The sequence below is a fragment of the Mytilus trossulus genome, chromosome 4 (assembly GCF_036588685.1).
Source record: "Mytilus trossulus isolate FHL-02 chromosome 4, PNRI_Mtr1.1.1.hap1, whole genome shotgun sequence".
NCBI classification, from domain to species: Eukaryota; Metazoa; Mollusca; class Bivalvia; order Mytilida; family Mytilidae; genus Mytilus; species Mytilus trossulus.
In genome coordinates, this window is record NC_086376.1 from 53,829,173 (window position 1) to 53,856,606 (window position 27,434).

Below are 27,434 nucleotides of genomic sequence, written 5' to 3' on the forward strand. Positions count from 1 at the left end.
GTTTGGAATAAATAATTGAAACATCATTGTATTTTATTCACCAGGTATGTAAATTATTAAAGTATAAAGTATTTCAAATTGTATTTTAAAAGTAAGAATTTAGCTTCTGATTTAATAACTTAGTTTCGTATTTAAAACTTAACTTAAATTTATAAAAGATTTTCATTAACAGAAATAAGTTAAAACAAAGTTTACTATTTAGATCACAGATCAAGATCACATATCACAATTAAATGTAGATAGCTGTTTGGAATAAATAATTGAAACATCATTGTATTTTATTCACCAGCGCCAGGCCTCGAAAGGAGAAAGTGTCCGAGATGAGGGACACGACAGCAGAAGGTATTACATAGACCTGAATATGAGCGAGCTAGTATTCCCCAGATTACAGAGCGAAGATATTGTCCGAGCCTAATTTAGATTCCTTATCCGAGAATAGTCCCCAGTAAATGATGCCAGTCCACCGACATTCAAAAGTTACTAACGTTTTGGAGGGAAAGGGGAGACAACCCGACAGTGCAGCGATTCTTCCCCCTTTTCCTGCATTACACAGGGTGTATAAAATAAACGAAATGCAAGTTATAAGACAATGCAGTGAATGAAAACAAATAGAACTAGCAGAAATGAGATGTCTTATGCATACCATTTAACCTAGGCTTTGGTAATTTATGTTGATCATGGTCATTTTGCTTAATTTCTTCTGTTATAAGTACATAATCTAACATTGGACATTTTAAATTCCTCAAAACTGTGTGTTACTGTGCGTATTGATGAGTGTTTGTATAAAGTAAAAACACAAAAATAAACTCCGAGGAAAATTCAAAAAGGAAAATCCAAAATTGTATATTTCACATTGTATAGAGGAATAGGGGAGGGTTAAGATCTCACACAACATGTTTAACCACGCAGATTTTTGTGCCAGTCACAAGTCAGGAGCCGAAATCGATTTTACCATAAAGATACGATGTTCATCGATAATTAAGATAATCCGGAGACTGTTCCTACTAAACCAAAGTAAAAGGCCAAAATGAACAAAGAAATGTCTACATTTGATCAATTCAACAATCGTAACGATGCAGCCTTATCGCCTTTTTTCAGTCAATAGTCTCTATCGTGTATAATCATTGTGGAATCAATTTGGTTTTACCATTGTTTAAATGTTAACCAACGACAATCACTCGTAGAAATAGTTTAAACAAGACTCGATCTATCTTAAAGGGTAGACAACTTAAATGTTTTCTCACTGAATATTTTGTTCTGAAAAAGACATATACCAGTAATTGTATTATTGACTACAGCCCCTAATAATCTACGTTTTCGTCAATTTATTTTTTCATGTGCACTGATAATATGAGTCCGCCCATTTACGTTTTTATTTGCTATAATGTTACATTTCAGCTTGTGTATTGATACTTTTATACCAAGTGCGTTTAATTAAATACAATGGAAATGTCATATCTGATAATCATAGCAAATTAAAACGCTTTGAGACATTGACATTTAATAGTAGTAAAATAATTGCTTTATATAACATATCGACAGACATTTCTTACAAGTTGTTGTTTTTTTGGAAATTGGTTAATTAAGTTTCAACAGTCCTCGTGAAATTAAATATATCTTTGATGAAATTTGCACTTGCTATGTTTTATGCTAATGCTAAAAATACAGATTTACCTGTTAGTGAGAAATGTTAGTATAATTTTATTGGATACAACTGAAAGTTATAACATATATAAAGCATATCTAGATTACAGCATTTATAATGGTATTTATACATATCATTGAAAGTAAAAAGGTGCATTTTCATAAGTTAATGGATAATGAGTGGCCTGTAATAGGGTAAATCAAGAGAAGCTTGGACTCTTAGTGAAATTTGTAACAAGCGAGATATGATAAATAAATGTTACAATCTCGCTAAATAAAATTTATATTAAGAAGTATAATTTCGCACAGGGCACATCCACGCGCTATCTCATTTCTTTTGTACGTATACCGTAGATATCTATGTCATAACCTTAATTGGACATATTCTTTTAAAAGTTAGCACAACTTCATGGTGAACCATTTATAGCCAACCAGTGAAACTGATACGGGAAGGATAAACAGAGTGATGCATTAACCAATCGATGACATTATGCTATTTTACTATCGTAAGTGGATCATTTAAAAAACCTAAACATACACTAGACTGAAAAGCCTGTTCGAAGTTCGCGAATGTATAATTTTATTAAATATATTTAATGAATGATATATATGCACCGTCTGTTATTATCATATTGGTACTGGATGTACCAGTAAATGGTTTAGCACACAATGAAATCTTTTGTTCAAGCATTAACTTTTCTACATTTCAACTGGTCAGTCAGTGTAAGTTGAGAAAAAAATTACATATCAGCAGCTTCTATTAACATCACGTTTATCAGGATTTATAACCTTTCTTCGCTATCTGAGGAAATTCTCATTTTGTGGTCTTTGGTGTTACGCGTCATGCGACGAACGTTTTGTCGGAACGTCTTTTTCAAATCTAAAGGATTGTTCCTTGATTTTGGGCCTGGTCTTTTGATAGACTTTCCCATATTTTTCGCCTCCGTGTGGTGAGTAAAATTTTCATAGATATCGTCTATTTCTTCCGGTGAGATATTTGTCTCGTATGATTTACTGCCGGGTTTTCTATTACTATGAACAACGAAGTCCGGTTCCGAAGAAACAGATATTTCTTTAATTTTCTGAATGACGGATTCTGGATCAGAATCTTTACTTCGTAAATGTGTTGCAGCAAGAAGTTGCAAGAATGTTCCATATCGGTGACGGATCATACCAAAAAATTGCATAAATAACAAAATTGCGAATATGACTAAAAATAGAAGTCCAAGTGGTTCTATAGTAATTGTACTTCCATCAACTGTTGGTATATTAATATTCAAAACGGCTTTAACTTCATTCATTGCCGTCATAATAACAAGCCATAGACCATTTACGAAGAAGAATGCGAAAGCTACTTTATTTCTGAAGTCTTTCAGACTTTCAGCAACTGCCTTTTCTTTCTTTTTATCTTGATTCAACGGTTTAAGGTAGTTTACAATCAGTTCATTCCAAAAGTTTATTTCATCCTGTTTAAGGCGTTTGATTGTACCATGTTGGTCTGCCCAAGAATCATCGTCAACTGCAATATCCTCTTCTGTCGACTCTTTCCTCTTTTTCCGCCTCATTGATTTCTGCGTCAATGGTGCGTTATCATATTCTTCTCCATCAACATTTTTGAAAATACTTACCACGCTTTCTAAAGAACGCAGGATTATCAAGTTGTTAATCCACTGAAAAATTGACGGTACTAAATCTCGACATGAAGCATCTTTGATTTTGCTAGTTTTAACTTGCTTAAGAATATCCTCAATGACCTCGCCGGAAACAACACCCAGTTCATCCTCAGTCGTCTTCTTTTGAGTTTTTTTTACTTGGTTTTCTAAAACAGCCGTCTGAGTTTCCCTTGTTCCCCAAGAAACATTGTTTAAATTGCAAATCGCGTAGATAATCAAGAATAGATAACCAGCAGGAATGCATATGAAATAAAGAACTCCCCAAAACAAATCAGTAAGTTCATGGGGATGGAAAAGTCCGGCTATGAGAAAAACACCTACTAAGACATACATAAACACAGCAGACGGCGTGAAAAACCCTTCTTCTGAAATGTTTACAATGGTTCCGACTATAACCGCCATCATTAACATTGCATATATTGCACTCAATATCATAGCTATTGTAAGCTGTGTCTGTGATTTGAACTTTAAACAAATAAAAATAAATAGAATTGTTGGTGCATATGTAACGATGTATGCAACTACGGCCGAGGTGCTGAAAACAGTTCTGACAGCCGATTGCATTGCAAGTAATACAGTAGACGGACCCAAAACGGAAGACAGGAACAAAACAATCTGGTAAAAGATATAAAGGTATGATATGTTCGGATTGTTTCTGGTTGTTTGAGTATAGCTCATTAGTAAATCTAATATATTTGCCATAGTAGATGGCATCCATCTTCTTCTTTGGTTGAAGAACTCTCGGAACTCCTCTGGTGCAAACGTCAATGCCTCTGCAGCTGCACAGTATTCAATACGATAACCTTGTTGTAACATGAGCGTGCACAGCCATCTATCTTCACCTGAAAAGTGGGAATAAGGATTAAGCATACTAAGTAGTAACAAGAATACACACGATGATGTATCTCGCCTTCTTTACTGGCCATTGATATATAATGCTGATAGTCCTATATAAGAAGCTTTACTACAATTGTAACATAAACTAAACATTAACCAAGAAAACTAAACATTGACCAATGAACCATGAAAATGAGGCCAAGTTCAGATGAACAATGTCAGGTAGACACATACAGCTAACATTTCTTCCATTCAATAAATATAACTGACATTTTGCTTATAAATTAACAAAAACAGACCAAAACACAAAAACTTAACACTGAACAATGAACCGTGAAAATGAGGTCAAGGTCAAATAAAACACCACGACTGACATATAGATCAGAAAATATTCCCAAACATCAAATATTGTTGACCTATTGCATATAGAAAAAAGAAAAAGAGACCAAAACTAAAAAACTAATCCATGACCACTGATCCATGAAAATGAGGTCATAGTCAGATGACACCTGCTACCTAGACATGTTCACCTTACAATAGTTCCATACAACAAATATAGTTGACCTATTGCATACAGTAGAAGAAAAACAGACTAAAACACAAAGTCTTAACTTTAACTACTGAACCATGAAAATGAGGTCAAGGTCAGATGACACCTACACCTTACAGTCCTTCCATACACCGAATATAAAAGACCTATTGCTTATAGTATCTGAGTTATGGACTTGATCACCAAAACTTAACCTTGTTCACTGATCCATGAAATGAGGTCGAGATCAAGTGAAAACTGTCTGACATGCATGATTACCTTGCAAGGTAGGCACATACCAAATATAGTTATCCAATTACTTATAATAAGAGAGAATTTAACATTACAAAAAATATTAAGGTTTTTTTTCAAGTAGTCACTGAACCATGAAAATCAGGTCAAGGACATTGGACATGTAACTGACGGAAACTTCGTAACATGAGGCATCTATATACAAAGTATAAAGCATTTAGGTCTTCCACCTTCTAAAATATAAAGCTTTTAAGAAGTAAGCTAATGTCGCCGCCGCCGCCGGAACACTATTCCTATATCGAGCTGTCTGCAAGTAAAGTTTCAGGCTCGACAAAAACCATGTTCACTAGACATTATACATCTTTATGATTTACATACTTATAAAGAAACATTTAAAGAGTAATGATACCAAAAAATTAAACCAGATAAAAAATAATAATCTGGTGTATACAGCAGACAGTGTTATCAACTCTATATCTAGAAACGCAATTTTCGATTTGACCCTTTAAAGGTTTGATATAGAAAGAAGGAAAAATCATATGATTGTTGATGTGAAAATTATCCATCAAAAACCAAAGTCCTTAAATGTTTTCAAATATGGGTTAGCGTACGACCTTTAACAGCTGAAATATGTTTGTAAGCACTCTAACATCCGAACATTGTGTGACAGCTCAGGATAGAAATAAATGACACTCTCAGTTGAAATAGCTTTGATTCATCAAATTGAAACAAAGCACACAAAAGAAAAAGACACTAAACGACAAAATGCACAAATTAACTGCAGTTACTGAAAGCTAGCTCAATGTCAATTGAAAATTGTGAATAAGGTGTATAAAATTGATATACATCTCGCTGATTTCGTCTAAAGACTTCAGAAATAGTTCAAGAATATTATGTAAATGTACATGTAGGTTCCTGATATTAAAGCGGACAAACTGATATGGGAAAGAGAGAGAATAACAAAATAAAACAAAAAATCCTAGGAAAATTCAAAACAGAAAGTCCTTTATCACCAAATGCGTGGATAAAATATTATATTTTGTGGATTTGGTTTTATCTCATCATTATAATTTTATTTAAAATACTTAAACGAATGTGTATGTTGAAGAAAGTATGGTTAACATCAGTTCACGAAGATAAAAAAATGAAAAATGTAAGGAATATGAAATCATGGTAAACTGATATATTAATTTATACAGTTATCAAAGGTACCAGGCTCATAATGTAATACGCCAGACGCGCATTTCGTCTGCATTAGAATCATCAGTGACGCTCAGATCGAAGCCAAACAAGTATAAAGTTGAAGAGCATCGAAGACCTAGAATTCCAAAACGTTGTGCCAAATACGGCTTCAGCAATCTATGCCTCAGATAAGAACACCCTTAGTATTTCGAATAGTTCATAATTTTGCAATCATTAAATTTATAAAAATGACTATATAATTGATATTCATGTCAACACCGAAGTGCTGACAACTGAGCTGGTGATATCCTCGGGGACGAAACGTCCACTATCAGTTGCATCGACCCAGTAGTGTAAATAGTTATCAAAGGTATCACGATTATAATGTAATACGCCAGACACGCTTTTCGTCTGCTTAAGACGCTCAGACCAAAATGATTGAAAAGCCAAATAAGTATAAAGTTGAAGAGCATTGAAGACCAAACATTCCAAAATGTTTTTCCAAAAACGGCTAAGGTAATCCATGCCTAGAAAAGAAAATTACTGTTCAAGATATTCAGAAGTAGGCTTGAAGTTATCTAGGCATGGGATAAGATATCACTGTTTAAGATAACAGGGGTACAGAAAAATGCTTTCTTAAAGTTTAATAGATGTATGTCTATAATTAAGTATACATCAAATACAGTAGTTTATAGCAAGTTAGTATTTTATTTTTTTCATTTGTATCTATTAAAACCCCATTCATTTATCAACAAAAATAGTGGAATGCTTTTAATGCATATGTCTATCAAAGCCATGAAGCAATTCCAGTATATAGATATAACAAAATGTGGCATGTGTGCCAATGAGACAACACTCCATCAAAGTCACAATTTGTAACAGAAAAACCATTAAAGGTCAAAGTACGATCTTCAACACGGAGCCTTGGCTCAAAACTAACAACAAGCAAGGGCCCCAACATGATTAGTGTATAACCATTCAAACTGGAAAATCAACGGTCTATTTTAGGAAAAATGAGAAGCAAGACACACTAATAAACAACATCAACCAACGACAACTACTAAACATCAGGCTCCTGACTTAGGTCAGGTGGGAAACAAATGCAGCAGGTTTAAACAAGCTAATAGGTACCAACCTTCACCCTTTACCTGTAACTATAGTGTAACATCACAACATTGATAAACAGACTATAAAAGTTTAACTGAAATGGCTTAACTCATTCAAACGGCATGTTAACACCACTGAACATACACTGAACGAATAAATTTAATATGTTTTCTTTAGAAGTCATTATGAAATTTTGAAGAAAAAAAATTCATGTTCTACCATAAAAATCAAATGGCTGTACTCTTACCTTGATCGTATTGCAAATAATGTTTGGGTTCTGTTGGTAATTTAGCATATGTTCTCATGATGTTGTCATCCATTAAAGCTTTTGCCCGAAACAGACTAAAACATCCAGGACTACAAAGCACACAACCGAAAACATGCTCTGCTGATTTCTGTAACCAATGTCCTATTGCATATTCAAATTTCTGATACCACACAACTGGCCCTAAAACAATATTAAAAAGTAATATATTTTCAGCGTAAATTATTATTTAAAAAATTGAAAATCTATTTGTCATTATAAAATTTCAAAAATTTGAAATCAAATTTACAGTCTCGTTTCGACTATTATTTTGTCAACAAGATTGCAATTGATTTTTTTCGCTCTAAATTACAGTACCTTTGAAAAAAAAAAATTAATAAATTTTGAAAGTTGAAACGATTTGCATTATCATTTTCTGGTGTTTTTAATTTCACAAGTGACTTACCAGACCCTCCAGGTTTAATACGACCACATGTCGCACCAACTTTCGTATTTTTCTTCATTCTGTCTATGAGTAGCTGTAATGCTTCTGGAGAAAAGTCAACATCACCATCTAAAGCCATAACATAGGTGTTCTCCGCCTGCATTGTTAAGTATGGAAGCGCATATGGTACACCCCTTGTAAAGTTATTTTGTTGCTAATAAGTCGGAATTATTAGTTAAGTTGTGTGTTATAAGCTGGAATCTTATCATCAAGTTGAAGTCAAGTTGTCGGAATGATGTAGAAAAATTGTTTTACAATGTCGACTTGCTGATATAAATATAATGGCATAGTAATAAGAAGTCGACACGTTGAATTCAACTTGTTAATTGATTAAGTCGACAACTTGTTTATTTGATATTAAATCATCATATTGAAGTCAACTTGTCGGAATGATAAAGAAAAAGTTTTTGATTACGATGTCGACTTGTTAATATAAATGTAAATGACATAAAAAAAGAAGTCGACTTGTTTATTAATTAAGTCAACTTGCTTATTTGATGTTAACTTTATTCGTTCTCACGGTCAGATTCCCACGGTCCGTATTTTACTTCCTGTGCTGACACATTAAAGATGGAGATCGACAGCAACAACATCAGCGGGAGCAGTGGAAACGAGTCATAAGTAAGTTTATATTTGTTTTCTTTGGAGACTTAGCGTTATATTTTAATATGAAGCAATACTGAACACAAAATGAAAAAGATCATAGGGAGAAAAAACGTTATTGTTTCATAGGACAATATTTTGCTTTACATGTGTACTAATTTGATGTCCTATAGAAACGGCACCAAAGCCAATATCAATGAGCACCCAACTTCTTAATGCAAACACATAATTCACAATAAAGCACAAAAAAGTTTCCAGTGAAACATGCCCAGGTTGGTTTTCACATCCAACTATTACACCAAAAAAATCAACAATCAGAAAATGTAAACAAACTCATCCAAATTTCTGTGTGTTGAATAACATGACATTAAAACAAAAGAAGATACTTAAAAAAAAAAAAAATTGTATATTGACACTATTTTTTCCACTTTCAGGTATGCTTAAATTCAAGGAATAAATGTTGCATATGCTATGCTATGGACATAAATGCATTTTTAGTTCCTTGTGCTCATAAGTTTTGTTTTCCTTGTGCCACAAGAGTCAAGACTACAGGACAGCCCTGCCCAATATGCAGAACTGACATTACAAATGTGGGATCACTAGTAAGCAGTGACATGTAAAAATGATGATAGTTTACTGTTGTAGGATTGTGTATGGTAGGATGCCATACATGTTTTCATGAGGAATTGATATCGTCTTAAGCTCACTTGGTGGCATCATTAGTAAGCAGTGAAGAGTAACAATAATAATGATTGTACTGTATGAAAGGATGTCATACACGTTTTCATTAAAATTGATATTGTATGTTTTGTATCGTTGCATGTCCAAAAAAATGTGTTTCCTGCTACCTCACTTTAAAAAATAGAGTCGGTGGTTCGCCATTCCATTTTATTTATTTATTTTTGACAGCTGATGTATCTCGGTTAAATTCATGATTACTCCTTATCTGATTTCATTTTCATAATCCTAAAAAGGGCCATTTGCACTAGTGTGACCTAAATGGAGATGTTTTTAACATGATTTAGAGCCCCTCAGACATTTGTTTGTATAAATTTTTCTCATCGATTGACTCTGTCATCATCCTTAACTTGCAATTTACAGAAATCTTCTCTAAAACTAATGTGCCAAATTTAACAAAACTTTGCCACAACCATCAGATCATGAGGGTATCTAGTTTAAAACAAGTGTCTGATAACCCTTCCTGCCAACTCACATGGCAGAGATGGATAAAAATAGAACATACAGGTTACTTAAAAATGCATTGTTATGCCCCACCTACGAAAGTAGAGGGGCATTATGTTTTCTGGTCTGTCCTTCTGTGCGTCCGTTCGCTTCAGGTTAAAGTTTTTGGTCAAGGTAGTTTTTAAAGAAGTTGAAGTCCAATCAACTTGAAACTTAGTACACATGTTCCCCATGATATGATCTTTCTAATTTTAATGCCAAATTATAGTTTTGACCCCAATTTTATGGTCCACTGAACATAGAAAATGATAGTGTGAAGTTCAGGTTCAAGTTTTTGGTCAAGGTAGTTTTTGATGAAGTCAATTTTTGTTAAAATCAAACTTAGTTTAATTTTGGACCCTTTGGACTTTAATGTAGACCAATTTGAACGGGACCAAAAATTAAGAATCTTCATACACATTTAGATTTGGCATATCAAAGAACCCGAATTATTCAATTTTTGATGAAATCAAACAAAGTTTAATTTTAGACCCTGATTTGGACCAACTTGAAAACTGGGCCAATAATAAAAAATCTAAAGTACAGTTTTGGATTAGGCATATCAAAGAAACCCAAGGATTCAACTTTTGTTAAAATCAAACTAAGTTTAATTTTGGACCCTTTGAACCTTAATGTAGACCAATTTCAAAATGGGACCAAAAATTAAGTATCTACATACACAGTTAGATTCGGCATATCAAAGAACCCCAATTATTCAATTTTATGAAATCAAGCAAAGTTTAATGTTGGACCCTTTGGGCCTCTTATTCCTAAACTGTTCAGACCTTAACTCCCAAAATCAATTCCAACCTGTCTTTTGTAGTCATAAAACCTTGTGTCAAAATTTCATAGATTTCTATTTACTGAAACTAAAGTTATAGTGCGAAAACCAAGAAAATGCTTATTTATGCCCTTTTTGGCCCCTAATTCCTCAACTGTTGGGTCCAGGGACCAAAACTCCCAAAATCAATCCCAACCTTCCTTTTGTGGTCATAAACCTTGTGTTAAAATTTCATAGATATCTATTCCCTTTTACTAAAGTTAGAGTACGAAAACTAAAAGTATTAGGACGATGACGACGACGCCAACGTGATACCAATATACGACCAAAAAATTGAAATGTTTGCATTTGTATAAAAATACACTCCCGTTTTAGTTACAATGTCCTGTAACTCAAAAAGTTGTGATCTTATTTTCACCAAAAAGTATATAGATAGTTTCACCATCATAAAAAGCAACTATATTAAGTTTCATGAAATTTGGAAATTTTCAAGTTACGGTGTGACATGTTTACGCCTGACAGACAGACGGATGCCAGGGCAAACATTTGTATACCATAATACTTTCCATCAAAATTTTTGACGGGCGTATCAAAATTATTATTGTATACTTTACATTGTCACAAAAAAGATATATTGAAAATGATACCAGGGCCTGCCCTTTTGTTACAATTCATAAATATTTAAGTTGGTCTCTCCCTTACCAAATGTTTTGTATTTGGCAAATACAAGTAAATTTAAATCTACTTACCTTTTCTTTGGACAGAAGATAAATATGGGGTTTTGGATTTGACAACACGTCTGAAATTTCTGCGATTTCTACCCCTTTCACATTTCCAAATGTAAAGGTCATGTTAGTAGATAGAAAGGATTTTTTTTGTCAGTCAGAAACCTTCATTGAAAAAATTGCATCTACACTGTGTATTAGTGTAAGTTTTTATCTAAAGTAAATCTGAATTAAAAAAGATATTGCCAGCGTACCTTTAACTATTAGTTCCACAACAGGCTTCAACTTTGTTTGATAGAAGTGTTACAATGGGTTTTTTTCAGTTGAAAGTGCTTGTTTTGATACATATATGTAGAAATTGCCAATCTTAAAAAATAAATGGACCACTCGCTGTACTGTTTATATCAATTGAATATAAATATTTTGTTGTATATCTCTAAATACATGAAATTTCCTTGCTTTTTTAAGATTGTCTATTTATATACAACTGACAGACAAACAAATCTACAATACTACAAACAATAACATGATGTAACCATAGACAAAAAAAATTGATATGTGAGACTACCATCATGTTTGTGTGAAATTGCATAGTTTACAACTTTTAAAGAAGGGGCCATTCATGTCATTGAAACATCTAGTTTAATTTTTACCTGTCAGGAGAATTTAATTGCATGATTAATTTTTAGCATTGTATATTGTGTGTTTATTTTTTCTCCATATGTATAAACTCTTACACATTAAAGAAAAGTTTTCGATGAATTGTTCTTTTATACGACTGATTGCTGAAATGTTTTGATTTTTAATTTAGATGGTACATACACTCATTAATTTATGTAGGCCTTTATGCCTTATCTGTCTTCTGGTTTAGGTCAAGATCATTTTACATTTTCTTAATAATTCTGATTTAATTCTTATAAACGCTTTATAAACTGTATTTTTTCTCCATTCCTTTAAACATCATGAAATATGTACTTTCCTTGTGGAGAATTGGAAACCTATTGATTTTTGCTAAATTGATTTTACCTACTTCATGACCATCAAGTACATGAAGTATGCATTTTCTGTATTTGTACCATTTCTGTCAATCATTTAGTGTTCTCACTTGTTTTGACTTTATTTTTTATTGAATTCTGTTTAAGGGGATGTACCGATAGGCAGGCCGTTGCCTTGTTCATTGCAAACAGCCAAAAGAAAGGTTTTTAAGTTTATACATGTTATCTAGATACAAATTTGATTATGCTAGCCTCAGAAAGGCCTTTCAGTATCGTTGTTTTTGATACAGATGTGGATTTTGGTACGCTAGCCTCAGAAAGGCATTTTACGTATCTTTGTTTTGATACAGGTGTGGGTTTTTGTATGTCCATTGAACACTGTAACTTAGTTATAATACAAGATTTGTACAGGCAGTACTGTGATATTTACTTTTTGTTTTACTCAGGAATAATTTGATTGCAATAAAATTTAATATCATATGTATAGTACTGTTTTGTTTTGCTTCCATTTTGAGACCAATGTTCAGCCTATACATACTTTTTATATAAAGCTGCACCAAAAATAAGCTGTAATCAATAGACAGTATGGTCTAAGGTACCAAGACATCAATAGATATAGGAAGATGTGGTGTGTGTGCCAATGAGACAACTCTCCATCCAAATAACAATTTAAAAAGTAAACCATTATAGGTTAAAGTACGGCCTTCAACACGGAGCCTTGGCTCACCGAATCACAAGCTATAAAGGGCCCCAAAATTACTAGTGTAAAACCATTCAAACGGGAAAACCAACGGTCTAATCTATATAAACAAAACGAGAAACACGTATATATTACATAAACAAACGACAACTACTGTAAATCAGATTCCTGTCTTAGGACAGGTGCAAACATTTGCAGCGAGTTTCTGAATTAGGTCTGGCATATCTGGAAAGTAGGATGAAAAATTTTTTAAGACTAGATCATCATTGCTGAGTGTTATCCATGCTCGCCCTCATTTTACACCAAATTTATGAAATTTTGGAAGTCTATTCTCTAGAAAATCTTCAATGGGTTTTTAAATTTTAATTGTAAATATACACACTGCAGTTTAATATTCATAGATCAGTAAAAAAAATATATTGTACTCTTGCATCCAATCACGGCGTTTCTAAGTTGACTTCCTTCATCTGCCTTGGGTACACAAAAGGCCAACCTAATGTTGGGGAAATGTAATATATTGTAGTACCGGTTTCCCTTTAAATGATGTTTTAATTTATTTTATTTTTTTTAATTTTTTTTACAAAACTTTGGAACTTGCCCAACAAATTTTGCATGCAGTATCACAATAATAATGATTTGTCCTCTGAAACGTCAAATATTACTTTTGAATCATATATTTTCTTGTTTTCCAAAAACAAATGCGTTAAATTTCCATCTTAGAAACTGCCAACTTTAAGTTTGAGAGTTTTACTCGAGGATGGTATTAAATTTATGTCTTCATCAGTCCAATGATCCTTGATTATATGTGCATCGAAAATTTCAATAAAAAGAGTCAATAAATAACAAAATGATTTTGGTTTTGGGATTTAAAGGTGACTACTAACACCGTAAATTGAGGTGTATACCCAATTAAAAGTGCTAAAATACAAAAATGTGACCACAAAACTTTTTATGAACAGAAAGAAATTTAAATCTATATACTAGTCTATCATTTAAAACAATTTGCAGCCGTGTTTTATTCCGGAACTGTTATATTATAAAAAAGAAGATGTGGTATGATTGCCAATGAGGCAACTATAAATATCCACAAAAATGACCCAAACATTAACAACTATAGGTCATCGTACGGCCTTCAACAATGAGCAAAGCCCATACCGCATAGTCAGCTATAAAAGGCCACGATAAGACCGGTAAAACAATTCAAACGAGAAAACTAACGGCCTTATTTATTTAAAAAAAAAATGAATATTAAACTTTTAACTAAGCGTCTCTTTTGAGATCAGTTGCAGTACTGTAATGCCAATTATATAAAGAGGCACAGCCTGGACACTGTGTTATGTCTGGACGACCTGATCACTATAAGGCATCAGCCACATTTTGTAGCTGGGTCCTAATAAACCAATACATAACTGAACATTCAAAATGCGTTTACAAAGAAAGATACAAGAATAACAGATACTAATAACATCTGTTTCATTGTTAATTTTGACTCAATCAGTGCCCAGATGAAGTATAAAGTCAAGTATATTCAACTTTTTAAAATGAATACTTGAATGTTTTGATAACCCAAGTCAAAGTGGACAGCAGTTTATTAGCATTCACAGTTCTAACTAATGACAGCAGTTCATTAGCATTCACAGTTGACAAATTCAAGGCAATGGCTAGTTTGCATAATAGGCATTTCATAGCAGTTTATTTAGCCTTCACAATTATTAGCAGGTTTTTGTGAGGAAATTTTTATATGAGATACATGTACCCCAAAAAACTGATGTCAGCACTGAATATTCATGAGAACTGGTATACTAACAGCTATCAATAATGCATATTCATACAAAGTGCTAAGTTGATTTTCTAAGCTGTACATCAGAGAAACAGATTTCATGATCAACACTAATAACTCGTGTATTACAATATTTCTCCATTCTCCACAGTAAAATTTAAAAAAAACTAAGAAAGCCTAGTACTTAAAATATCTCCAGTGGAGAAATATTGCAACACACTTGTTGCAGTGGTGAAACTATATTAATTCTCTTTCTCTTTTGGATTTAAACAAAAAAAAATTAATACACGTAATAATAATGTTATGTAATATGTAAAACATTGTATTATGTTTCCAAAATTATGTTTCCAATTTTGGAAACAAACTTCAGTAACATACATCAACTTCATTAAAAGAGGGACGAAAGATACCAGAAGGACAGTCAAACTCATAAAATGGATTGTTTGGTCAATATTAACCATAACCAATCGGCTATTTGCAGCCTATGTTTACCTAATACTCCCTCCCCGTTTTTCAAGTCTTGAATAATGAATATGATGTATTTTTGTTTTTTAACAAAATCATATTAAAATAGTCGTATCTTCATTTTCAAATAACATCTTGCACTGCAAGTATATGATATTAGTTTATTACATTCCTGTCAACATCAACTATTCTATTTGAATAAACCACTATCCCCCCTTTTTGGGCTGTCTGTGTGATTTCTGTTTTCCCCTACAAATTTATGTCAGAATATACACATGCATTAACTGTAACTTCAACTTACTGTACTGTGGGTTTGTGAATGCATTCCATTTAGCCTAAATTATAATTTATAATTGACAAAAATAGTTTTTCACTAGCAAGAATTTACACACAGTTTGGAGCCAAAAATGCACATTTGATCATTCAAATGAAGGTTTACTTTCAAGCTGAAAACACAAGTCAGGTCCAAGCATTTTTATAACAAAGATTAAAATCCAATCAGCTATCTAACTGCCATGGAACTGCTGTCATAACTGTTGTCCAATTGACAACACTCTAAAAGGTACCATGACTGCTAAGAAATGGTCAAATTAGGCAGTTTTTTCAAACTGGTATTATATGGAATGCTAAGAACAGCTAAAATAATGCCAAAAATATGAAGAACTGGTAAATAACAGCTATTAGCTAACGATGCGGCAGTTCAGTTTGACTTGGTAAATTCATAGTTTGGCTGGAATTAATAAAGTGATGACTTCACCAAATATTGATCACATTGTTCTCAGCAACTACCCATCTTTGAATCCTGATGGACAATTCATTATGTATTAATGCCATACCCTGGGTGCAATCAGAGAGCAATTAAACATTCACTTCCTCTTTATCGTGGACTTCATTTTATATGGCCTCAAACAGTTTTTGTGGTTGCATATTGGTATGGCATGAATTGTGAGATCTGTTCCTTCCTATGCCAATTAGAACCAAACTCTATCACAACTATTTACGGATGGCGCCCTTTAAAAATTGTGTCTGGTAGGTTCAATCTATAAGATTACTGCCAGCATGGAACATAGTTAAACATTGGACCATAAGGAAAGTCTATGAAACTACTTGCCAAATTGTAACCAAACATGGTCAAAATGGGTATCCAGAAGGTTCGGGTCCGATCCAAGATGGTTAACAACATGCCACAGATCTTAATTGAACATTTGAACTTAAAAGGGAAACACAAGCTAAGATAGCTGAAAGTATTTGGCCAATAAGGATCAAAATTGATCATGGTGGTCCTTGGAATGTAACCTTTTTATGCAGTTAAGCTGCTTTATGCAAGCACCCTGGATTTGTGTTCTACCCAATAAATGCTGAAATACTTGCCATTGTTCTTATCTAGCTGGTAACTATGCTATTTATAACTTAAAGGATAGTTTTTTCATACTTTTCGTTCTGAATTACAAAAGATATGACCAGAAAAACCTTAAATGATCGATTTTCCCAAAAGTTTTGAAGTTGCACATAGGAAGTAGAGCACATTAGGATTCCTTATGTTGTTTATTATCCCCCGAATCGAAACAGTCGAGATCCCCACCTTTAAATTAAACCATATATATTCATGATTGAGAACTAATCAAATGAAATATAGGGAGAGTCCTTAGGGTCACCCTACAAACTCCTGTTTGATAACTTAGAAACAGAAATTTATATCCAAAATTTTCCACTTTATTTCATCTGGATTATAATAGATATAGGAAGATGTGGTGTGAGTGGATTATAAGTCTGCTAGTCACTGATGTTTCAAATAATGCTTCCTCAACCATATATATCCATGTATTGGACAACATAACAAATGAAATATACTAGGATCATCCCACCCCTCCTGTTTGAAAACTTGATAACGATTGAGATCCCCACCCCAAACCATATATATGCATGTATGGGACAAGATACAAAAACATTAAATGAAATATAAGGGCAGTCCCTAGGGTCACCCCATCCCCTCTTGTGTGTGTTTTGAGAACTTGTAAAAGATTGAAAAACCAACTCCTAAACTAAATCATATTCATTCCTGTTTGTCATTTCAAAAAGATTGAATGACATACAATGTCAATCTCATAGGCGTCACATATGCATGTCTTTCTATGTTGTGATGTTATGCTATTGTTTCTGAAAAAGGGAGAAGGTTTGGATCCATTAAAACGTTTATTCCCGCTGCAAATGTTTGCACCTGTCCTAAGTCAGGAATCTGATGTACAGTAGTTGCCGTTTGTTTATGTAATTTATACGTGTTTCTCGTTTCTCGGTTTTTTTTATAGGTTAGACCGTTGGTTTTCCCGTTTGAATGGTTTAACACTAGTAATTTTGGGGCCCTTTATAGCTTGTTGTTTGGTGTGAGCCAAGGATCCGTGTTGAAGGCCGTACATTGACCTATACTGAAATTGTTATTTGGATGGAGGGTTGTCTCATTAGCAGTCACACCATATCGTCCTATATCTATGTCACTTTGATAGACCTAACCAACGTGTACTAGATCTTGCCCAATTTTCGGTGACCATAGGAATGAATAATTATTGAAGTTTTGTTTGGAAGACTTCATAACAGCATTATGTAACAATATTTTTTTTGATAATTGTAAAATTTTATTGATGGAAAATAATTAGTAGGTTTAAAGAATTTCCCTTAATTATAATTTGAATTATTACTGGTCCTATAAAAATTTGCATTTTCATATGGCTCATTATTAAGAAAACATATCTTTCAAGCCCAAGAATGTTTGACCAACTGTTTTTATAATTACCTGCCATTTTATTCCAAACTCAGACATCATAAACTTGGGGTGAAGGTGGGGGACATTAACATTTACTATGGAGAGGTTAGTCAGACCTCACCTTTGATCCTTGTAGTAGTAAACATTTGTCTAATTTGTGTCTCATAACTTTTGTACTGTTGAACACACACTCAGTTTTCTTTCCAGGGAAGCAAGTCCATTCCTACTTTTACAAGCTCTTACTGAAGGCAACTTGAACTACTAACAGTCAACTTATACCAACGTTAACTATCAACTAGAAGAACTACAATCATTGCAAACTTGTACCACTGCAGACTCATTACCATGAAAAAAATATACTTGATATATGCGATGCTTTTAAAACTTTGACAAAACATTAATTATTTGCCTTAATGATTAATTCATTAAATGAACATAAATGTACAATATATGACTGTCTAATGTTTGTTCATTTTAAAAAAATCTTTAAAAAAATTGAAGCAGCATTGCCACAGTTTTTATAATTATGTTTGGCTTGGTTTTTGGTTAACTGCCTACAGCGCTTACAGTGCTTTGATTAAATTATGTCAGCAGTTTATGGTACCATCCAAGATTACCGCAAGAGGGAAACATTAAAACATTCGACACTATAGGAAACATTAAAAGATATTTTCCAAGATGACCAACAGCTGTTAACAGAGTTTAACATTTAAACCTATGGTAAAACTTTCACAATTGTTTCCCTCTGGAACTAAATGGTTAATTAGAACCATACTTGGTCTCAACGACTCTTAAATGGTACCCTTTGAAAATTGTGTTCGACAGGTCAAGGTCCGTTCCAGTACATATCATATATCATGGAACTTAGTTTAACAATGGACCTTTAATAAGGAAAAATACTTCAAAGATCTTTTCTGAAACTTAGTCACAATGGTCCTTGGATCACTTGCTTTAAAATGTAAGTCCAGTAAGTTCGTTTCTAAACAAAAATTGTTGACAACATACATGTAACATATCAAAACATAACAGGACCTTAACATTGAAGAATCTTTTCCTCTGAAATTACTTGGCCAATGGGGTTATTGAGTGCAAACAATACATTTTCTTTAAAGATAGGGTTGTTATATATCAAATGAAAGGTCATGATATGAACATATGAAATATCAAATTCCCAACCTCCAAAAATAAGTTGAATAGGGTTATTAAGTGCAAAAATCAAACTTTCTAGAACATGGAGTTGTCGCATATCAAATGAAAGCTCATATACTCTATGTTACATATATCATACTTCCGATCTAAAAAAAATTAGGCGGATGAGACCATTAAGTGTTATAAGCGAAAAGTTTTAGAAGGTATGCTTGTCGTATATCAAACAAAAGGTCGTACAAAGTACATTACGAAAACATCACTTTAACAGGAAAGACCTTTCAATTGTTTTACAAACAATTGAGATACTAGTTCTAGTTTGTAAACTAATGTAATAGAAATGACTGATGCCAAATGTGATGCGCTAAAATATATCTAAGTGAATGAAAACCAAAAACTGAAAACAATATATAATTTAATTAACAAAGTACAACTTTTATTATCACATGCCAAAGGTAATCAGAAATGGAGCATTCAATATCTTCAAACTCGTACTTAGAAAGCATGTAGCAAATGCACTAATGTACTATGGAGGCATGTAGCAAATGCACTAATGTACTATGGAGACATGTAGCAAATGCACTAACCTAAATTCTGTTTTGAGAGCTTGGCTTTCCTTGGTTGGACTGAATATCAATCCTTAGAGAATTCAAGATAATAATCTAAAACAAGAGGCTGGCTGTCACAACGACAGCAAACCGGATTTATTATCATTTATTTTTGTCCTGCCAATATCAGAAGAACCATAACTGATGGACGGTGAAAGTGAAAATTGTCAGTATCAAATTTGACCTTCACTTTGTCATCAGTATCAACATATTTAAATTTGAAAAGCTTAGATGGAATGGTTCATGAGTAAATGCAACCACTTGAATGGAAATGCCATTTCACATTCTTTCAAGAACCATAACTCCTAAACGGAAAAAGTCAAAATCGTCATTATTGAACTTGACCTTCATTTTGTCATCAATAATAACATATTAAAATTTGGGAAGATTTGGTAGAACAGTTCATGTGTAAATGCATGGACACGACTGGAAACTTCAATATTGTATCTTTCAAGAACCATAACTCCTGAACAGTAAAAGTCAAAATCGCCATTATTGAACTTGACCTTCATTTAGTTGTCAGTAACAACATATTAAAATTTTAAAAGCTTTGGTTGAACTGTTCATGAGTAAATGCACGGACACGACTGGAAACTCCATTTTTCCATCATTTAAGAACCATAACTCCTGAACGGTAAAAGTCAAATTCGCCATTATTGAACTTGACCCCCATTTAGTTATCAGTATTTTTTAAAAAAGCTTTGATTGAACGGTTCATGAGTTAATGCACGGACAACATTTGATTGCCGCCCGCCCTGTCGCCGTACATCCCCAATCAATAACCGACATATTTGTCCCTAAAATCCGGTTAACGAGTTCTTTAAAATATATAAGTTTCTCAAAGGTTTTGCGACGGTGCAAATATTAAACTTTACAATATAAATAGATATCCTTTACCAATGAATTCAAATAGCAAAAGCTATGCTATTTAACAAATATATAGCGAATAAGCTTCATCTAAATTATCAAATAAAGAAATATGAAATTTATAGTTTTAAACAAGGGAAATAATGATGAAATAATAATCCTAACTGCCACACTTGTATGAAATGCATTCAAATATCTTCTCTGAACTTACTTATAAAAAAGAAGATGTGGTATGATTGCCAATGAGACAACTATCCACAAAAGACCAAAATGACACAAACATTAACAATTATAGGAACCAAACTTGTTTACATTGGTTCTTGTATTGATTCTTTTTAAACGATCTGGCATAGCGGGAACATAGTTAAACAGTTGCTCAAAACAACCAATTGGAACAAAACCTAGTTCCCTTTGCAAATTGTTTCCGGCCGGTTTTGGTTTGATCCAAGGCCTCCGAGGGGAACAACGATTTCACATTGGACCCTGTAGGAGATAGTTTTAAATATTTGATGTTGAAATTACCGTTTTTGAGAAACACAAGGCCAAAAGGGGTGAACCAAGAACAAATTGGAAATCAATTTTTTTTTGTCCGATTTTGATGAAGATGTTTAAAACAGAAATCATATGAAGGTATTTTAATGGATTATGTAATTTGTTGGCGGTTTTGAAAACTGAGAAGAGTACCAAAAAGGATCTAGACTGAAAATGCTTCAACTTGATGAAACGAAAAATGTTGTTCGACATGTGTATACTTTATAGATTTATATTTTTATTTTGTAGATTTCATACATTGTGTTTTACTTAATTTTTTAAGTTTTTTGTTTATCGTTTCCAACAAACAAGAGGCCCAAATCGGGTCTAGAGATGTGATTGGCCCTTTCGGGGCGATTGAATTGGATGGAGTCTAGCAATTTAATAAGTCTAGCAATTTAATATGTCTACATTTACTTTGTGTCAACACTTACCCGAATGTACCCTTTATACGGTCGTTACTTGCTACGCTATACGGAGCACATTTTTACACAGAATTTATAGAACTAATTGCAAACAAACTACTAGTAAATTCTTACAATAAATATATCTGTCAGGTATGTCTCCAATCGTAGATGGCCGCCCGCGGAAAACGTAGTGTAAGTGCATCTTATTTGGAAATGCATAGAAAGATCTTCTACTTAGAAACTACTAAGCAAATTGAAGCAAAACTTATCATTGGATGACCTTCTAGCAAAATTGTGTTCGGCAGGACAGGGTACAATCCAACTTGATTGCCAGTGACGAACGTAGTTGAGATTATACCATATGGCGAAATTTATTGAAAGATATTTTCTAAAAGTACCGTGCAAATTACAATGAAACTTGGTCACAATGATCTTTTAAAATGCACAGGCAAACTATTTCTGGTAGGTTCAAGACTATAACCCAAGATTGCAGGAATTACTAACAACATAGTTTAACATTGGACCCTGAGCTGAGGGCCAGGGGGATCAAAGATCTTAAACAAAACTACTGAGACCAAACTTGATAACATTTGTTTTTGTATGAACACTTTTCAAGCAGTGCTATATCCATCCTTGATGGGCAATAACGGGGAACATACCTATAATATCGGGGTCTAAATTGGGCTGGCTTATGTAGCCACGGTTGATGTGAGCGATACAGCCTCTTAAAAGTCTTTTGTTTCATATCCTAAAGTATTGGCACAAAAAGTTTGTCATTAAACTAGATCCTTGAGTACAAGAAAGTAGAAACAAAACCATTCAAACGAATGCGATCAACATAGGAATATCATATCTCATTGGCAAACTTTTTTGTGCCGAGACCAGGCGTTACAAATCAGGCATGAGCTTTGTGTCAACACTTGCCCTACTGTTTGTTCCCTTGATAAATGTGATCGTATCATGCTGCACTAGGCGTAGAGAGTATTTTCTTTTATATTTACCATAATCAACAACAAAAAATCTGGACCAAGAAACAGTATATAGTAACTCATAGTAATTTTGTTTGATTTAATTCTTGTATGGTAAAACCAAATATCAAACCTACTTATATTATATATTTAATTAATTTCTAAAAATATGTTTGAAAAATCATTATTGTATAAAAAATGTATAGCAAATGTTCAATTCGGTAAGGCAGCAATCAATGTCCGAAACAATAGCTCTGCGTCATCGTATGATGTGATGATGGGAAACTGATCTCGTCTGTTTCCAGTAAGCAACTCGACAATGTTAATAAATTCATTGCTACAGCCATGCTCTGGAAAGTTCTCTGTATATTCCTCTATGAGATTGTCAATTGTTTGTAAGTTACATGGTAAAGGAAATGAACAGTCTCTTCCACCAAAGATCTCTGGCTGATAGTATAACATATTTGGAATACCACTTGGTGTTACAACTTCAGCACGTTGTCTTCTTATTCTATGTGAGTTCCAGTTCTCAGCAAACATGTCCAATTGATGTTGGATAACGGAGAGGAAACAAAATCGAACACATTCTTTATGTACTGGACACGATACATTAAGAAGTCCAGTGTCTTGGAAATCCTGGAAACGGTTTCTCCAAAACTGGGTGAAACTCGTTTTTAGTGTACCCCAAAGCCTTTCTATTCTTTGATTTGCAACAGATCTGCCGACGAGAAAAGAATTTTGTCCCGACATTTCATCGTTTTGATTATGTCGCAACGATCTTTGTAAATCCCTCATTATGACGTTTTCTGTTCCTGCATCCGATCGAACAACCCTTGGAAGCATCTTTCTTTGTTTGATCCAATTAAGATACCAGTAACCGACATATCTGGGGTTATTGTTGGAGGGACTTGCTATCAACCATAAAAGTTTACGAGAGTATCCATCGATTGCCCCATGTATAGCTATGCCGTAGGGTTTTAATTTATCGTAACCATCGACATGAATCAGATAGTTTGGTCCTCTATTGTAGTACACTCTCCTTCGAAGAACTCGACGCGATCTGTTGAGTACACCCTGTTGGTCTATTGTTCTTAAGCAAAGCCTTGCTCTTGATTGTGTGACGCAAAGTCCAAAGCCTATGTTCAGAGTTCTCCACATATACCTGTATCCAACATTAGACAGGCCATTACGGTGTAAAGCCAGTATTGTCCTTACAACTGTAGGTAATGGCGACTGGTTGTTACGCCGTCTGATATTTAATCTTCTCTTAAGTCTTTTTAACATGAAACAACTCATGAATGTTCCGTGAACAAACAAAAGAAATCCACATATTTGAAGGGACGTGTAGCATAATTGATGATAGTATTGGACTAGTTCAGGCACAGAAGCATCATCGCCTGGGTAAGGTATTCCTGTAACGTCATGATCAGCAACACAAAGGAGACAACAGAGTAACTGAAACATAAAGATAGAAATTACACGTATGATGTAATGATAAAATGAAAAATCCGATTGGCTTGATATCTAAATAGGGTGTTCACTGTGACGTCATCAGCTTACTATAAAACTACTAGGAAATGCGCTGCGCCTTCACATTTAATGGAATACGAAATGGAAAAATACACAGTAAGTTTTGACAATCCAAAATAAATCTTCATGGCGATATTTATAACATATTTCATTTTTAAATTTACCCGTTATAGGTATCAGGTATAAGCATATGATATTTTTACATTTGAACATGTTTTCATTTTCAAACAAGAGGACATATCTTCTTCCAGCATATTGCAATCGAATAAACATTTTAAAAGTCATCTGATGCCTAAACGAATTTATTTTGTTTGGTTGATTTTTGTACCATATCTTAAAGAAACAACGAATAGTGTACCTAATGAATAAAATTTGTTATGAAAAAAATATGTTTCAATATTTGCTAAATTTAAATTTCCTCCTTAAACATGATATCTAGTTCTTTATCAATCATTGACTAATTTATAAAATTTGGTCGCATATTGTCAAAGTCAATCAACCATAAAAACAAGGCCAAGATCAAATTACAGGTATCAAAATGACATCCCCTGGTAGTGGGGAACCTCCTTGTCTAATATCATCAACCTAAGTCAAAGCTAAAATTACACTTCAGACTATCATCCCCTTGTAGTTGGAGACGTTAATGCCAAATATTATCAACCTTAGACTTCTATTTCTTGAGATATGGACTTAAGCAGTAAACTCGGTTGCAAAATTGACTATTAAATTTCTTCAGGGTCATTCAAGCATTTAAAATAGGTCAAAGATAAATGGCGCATGACTGACTGGCAAGAACAATATGTAGGAAATCTGCATCCTAAATATAAGAACCTTACTCGTTATGCTTCACGAGATAAAGACATGAGCAGCAAACTTGGTTGCAATGTTAACGCCATATATTCACCGTCGCCTGTAAAACCGTACCTACATGTCTCGCTTTTACTGCGCATGCTAGACAAAATATGAAGAAAACTTTATATCATGGTTCACTATATTTTTCGCTAGAGCCGTGTAAATGTGTGCTCATTTTTCCTATTTTGGTAATCCTTTATTTTTTGTAATTTTTGGCCGTTTAAGGTGCAGTTTTTACAAAATAAATCATAATACAGTATTAAACCTTTTTCATACTTTCCACGAAGATGGAGCTGATTAGTCTAAATGAAGAAAAACATTATAAAAACCATACAAGAAAGTTTTGACAAATTTTGTTTGTTTTTAAGCCAAAGTGTGTTGATTTGATGTTCGATGTCAGCAACATATTTCTTTGTTTTACTTTCAACATTACCTTTAAAATATTGCTTGCTTCCATAGTCTTTGACCATTTATTAGACGGGCAGGTGACCAAGCAGCTGAAATAGACGATATTCTTTCAATTGAAATGTTTAATGAATTGCAAAATCTTCTAATCGGTCAATATCAAAATAAAGTGAACACATATTTCGTTTCGCATCATGCTTTTCTACCTGGCATTAGTGGCGAAAGCAGGGGGTCCGGGGTTGGAACCCTCTTTTACATTTATTTGGAAGATCAATGCAATTGAATGGGGACATATAGTTGGAACTCCCCTTTATCGTGGGCTAGGATCCCCATACCCAACCCTTATAAATGACAAGATCCACCCTGCTAGTTGTGAATCAAATTATTTGTTTAGATTACTAATTTTTTTTTGCTTAGCTGTTATGAATTAAATGAGTCATGGAGATTGATCTACAAAGGTCTCTGAAAGGCGAAAGAGAGGGACCATTCAGTTTTTTTCCATTTTTCATTGACAGTCGTACAGAGCGGGTAGTGTACTTGTGATGGGATGGTGGGGAGAGGGGTGAAACCCTTTAAGTAGAATATATCTTTAATAATAGCAGACGTCTTACTCTAGATCTTATCACAGGTCACGTTAAACTGTAACTTTTCAATGCCCTTTCATTCAAACAATAACGTTTTTTCTCCCTATGATCTTTTTCATTTTGTGTTCAGTATTGCTTCATATTAAAATATAACGCTAAGTCTCCAAAGAAAACAAATATAAACTTACTTATGACTCGTTTCCACTGCTCCCGCTGATGTTGTTGCTGTCGATCTCCATCTTTAATGTGTCAGCACAGGAAGTAAAATACGGACCGTGGGAATCTGACCGTGAGAACGAATAAAGTTAACATCAAATAAGCAAGTTGACTTAATTAATAAACAAGTCGACTTCTTTTTTTATGTCATTTACATTTATATTAACAAGTCGACATCGTAATCAAAAACTTTTTCTTTATCATTCCGACAAGTTGACTTCAATATGATGATTTAATATCAAATAAACAAGTTGTCGACTTAATCAATTAACAAGTTGAATTCAACGTGTCGACTTCTTATTACTATGCCATTATATTTATATCAGCAAGTCGACATTGTAAAACAATTTTTCTACATCATTCCGACAACTTGACTTCAACTTGATGATAAGATTCCAGCTTATAACACACAACTTAACTAATAATTCCGACTTATTAGCAACAAAATAACTTTACAAGGGGTGTACCATATGCGCTTCCATAGTTAAGAAAGAGAAACGACTTGAATGTATTACATCAAATACTATATCATTTTAACTTAATTGACAACAACGAATGAAGTGAAATTCATATAAGTTTCACGGATTTGGCTATACTTTTTGGACCTTTTGGATTATAGCTCTTCATCTTATATATAAGCGTTGGATTTCAAATATTTTGGCCACGAGCATCACTGAAGAGACATGTATTGTCGAAATGCGCATCTGGTGCAAGACAATTGGTACCGTTAATTTTATTTCACAATGTTTGTTTTTTAAGACTCCAAATTAGAAAAAGATATAGAATCTTTTGCAAAGTACAACTTTGAAAGTTGTACGTACATTTCATTAATCTATAATTTAAAGACTCAAAAGTAAAAATAGTAAAACGGAGGTGAAAATAAAAAGATTCGTGTTATCTCCAAGTCAGTTGATGCTGGATTGATGAAGTAAGCATGAATACATTTTTTGATTTTGGAGACACTTTGAGCAAACAGATAAGTTGACGTAAAAGCGATTAATGATTGAATAATAATACTAAAAATAGGTATATATTTTAATGCACCGAATACACATTTAAACAATTAATATCTCTTCACAGTGATGATCAAGGCCATAAAATTTGAAAATCAAAAACTTAATACAACCTTCGAAAATCTGGCCAACTAAAAGGGCATAAAGTATAGCAAAAGCCGGAAATTGATTTAGAGCTTTGGATGGGTTTATATATCTTCCTTCACGTTAAATGATTTTTTAAATTTCATAGGATAAAGTAAAATAACAAAAATAACGAAATCCAAGCAAAATTCAAAACAAAAAGTCCCTTATCAAATGGCAAAC

At 33.4% G+C, this 27,434-nt stretch overlaps 1 protein-coding gene and 2 long non-coding RNA genes across 3 annotated transcripts in view; 1 reads left to right on the plus strand and 2 right to left on the minus strand.

The window, feature by feature from the left end:
• Positions 1-1,677: 1,677 nt before the first annotated feature.
• LOC134715519 (chitin synthase chs-2-like) overlaps positions 1,678-27,434 on the minus strand; it is a 41,896-nt gene continuing 16,139 nt past the window's right edge. The window contains exons 10-12 of the mRNA XM_063577745.1: positions 7,935-8,070; positions 7,472-7,672; positions 1,678-4,159 (exon numbers count right to left, since the gene is read on the minus strand). Coding sequence (XP_063433815.1) covers positions 2,427-4,159; positions 7,472-7,672; positions 7,935-8,070 — 2,070 coding nt within the window. The 3' untranslated portion in view covers positions 1,678-2,426. The remainder of the gene's footprint in view (positions 4,160-7,471; positions 7,673-7,934; positions 8,071-27,434) is intronic.
• On the plus strand, positions 8,114-9,380 carry LOC134715521 (uncharacterized). Its single transcript, XR_010106741.1, has 2 exons — positions 8,114-8,594; positions 9,011-9,380. It is a non-coding gene; the product is annotated as an uncharacterized LOC134715521 (long non-coding RNA).
• On the minus strand, positions 23,759-26,243 carry LOC134715520 (uncharacterized). The gene is made up of 3 exons (XR_010106740.1): positions 26,088-26,243; positions 25,344-25,407; positions 23,759-23,983 (listed from the first exon to the last, which is right to left on the minus strand). It is a non-coding gene; the product is annotated as an uncharacterized LOC134715520 (long non-coding RNA).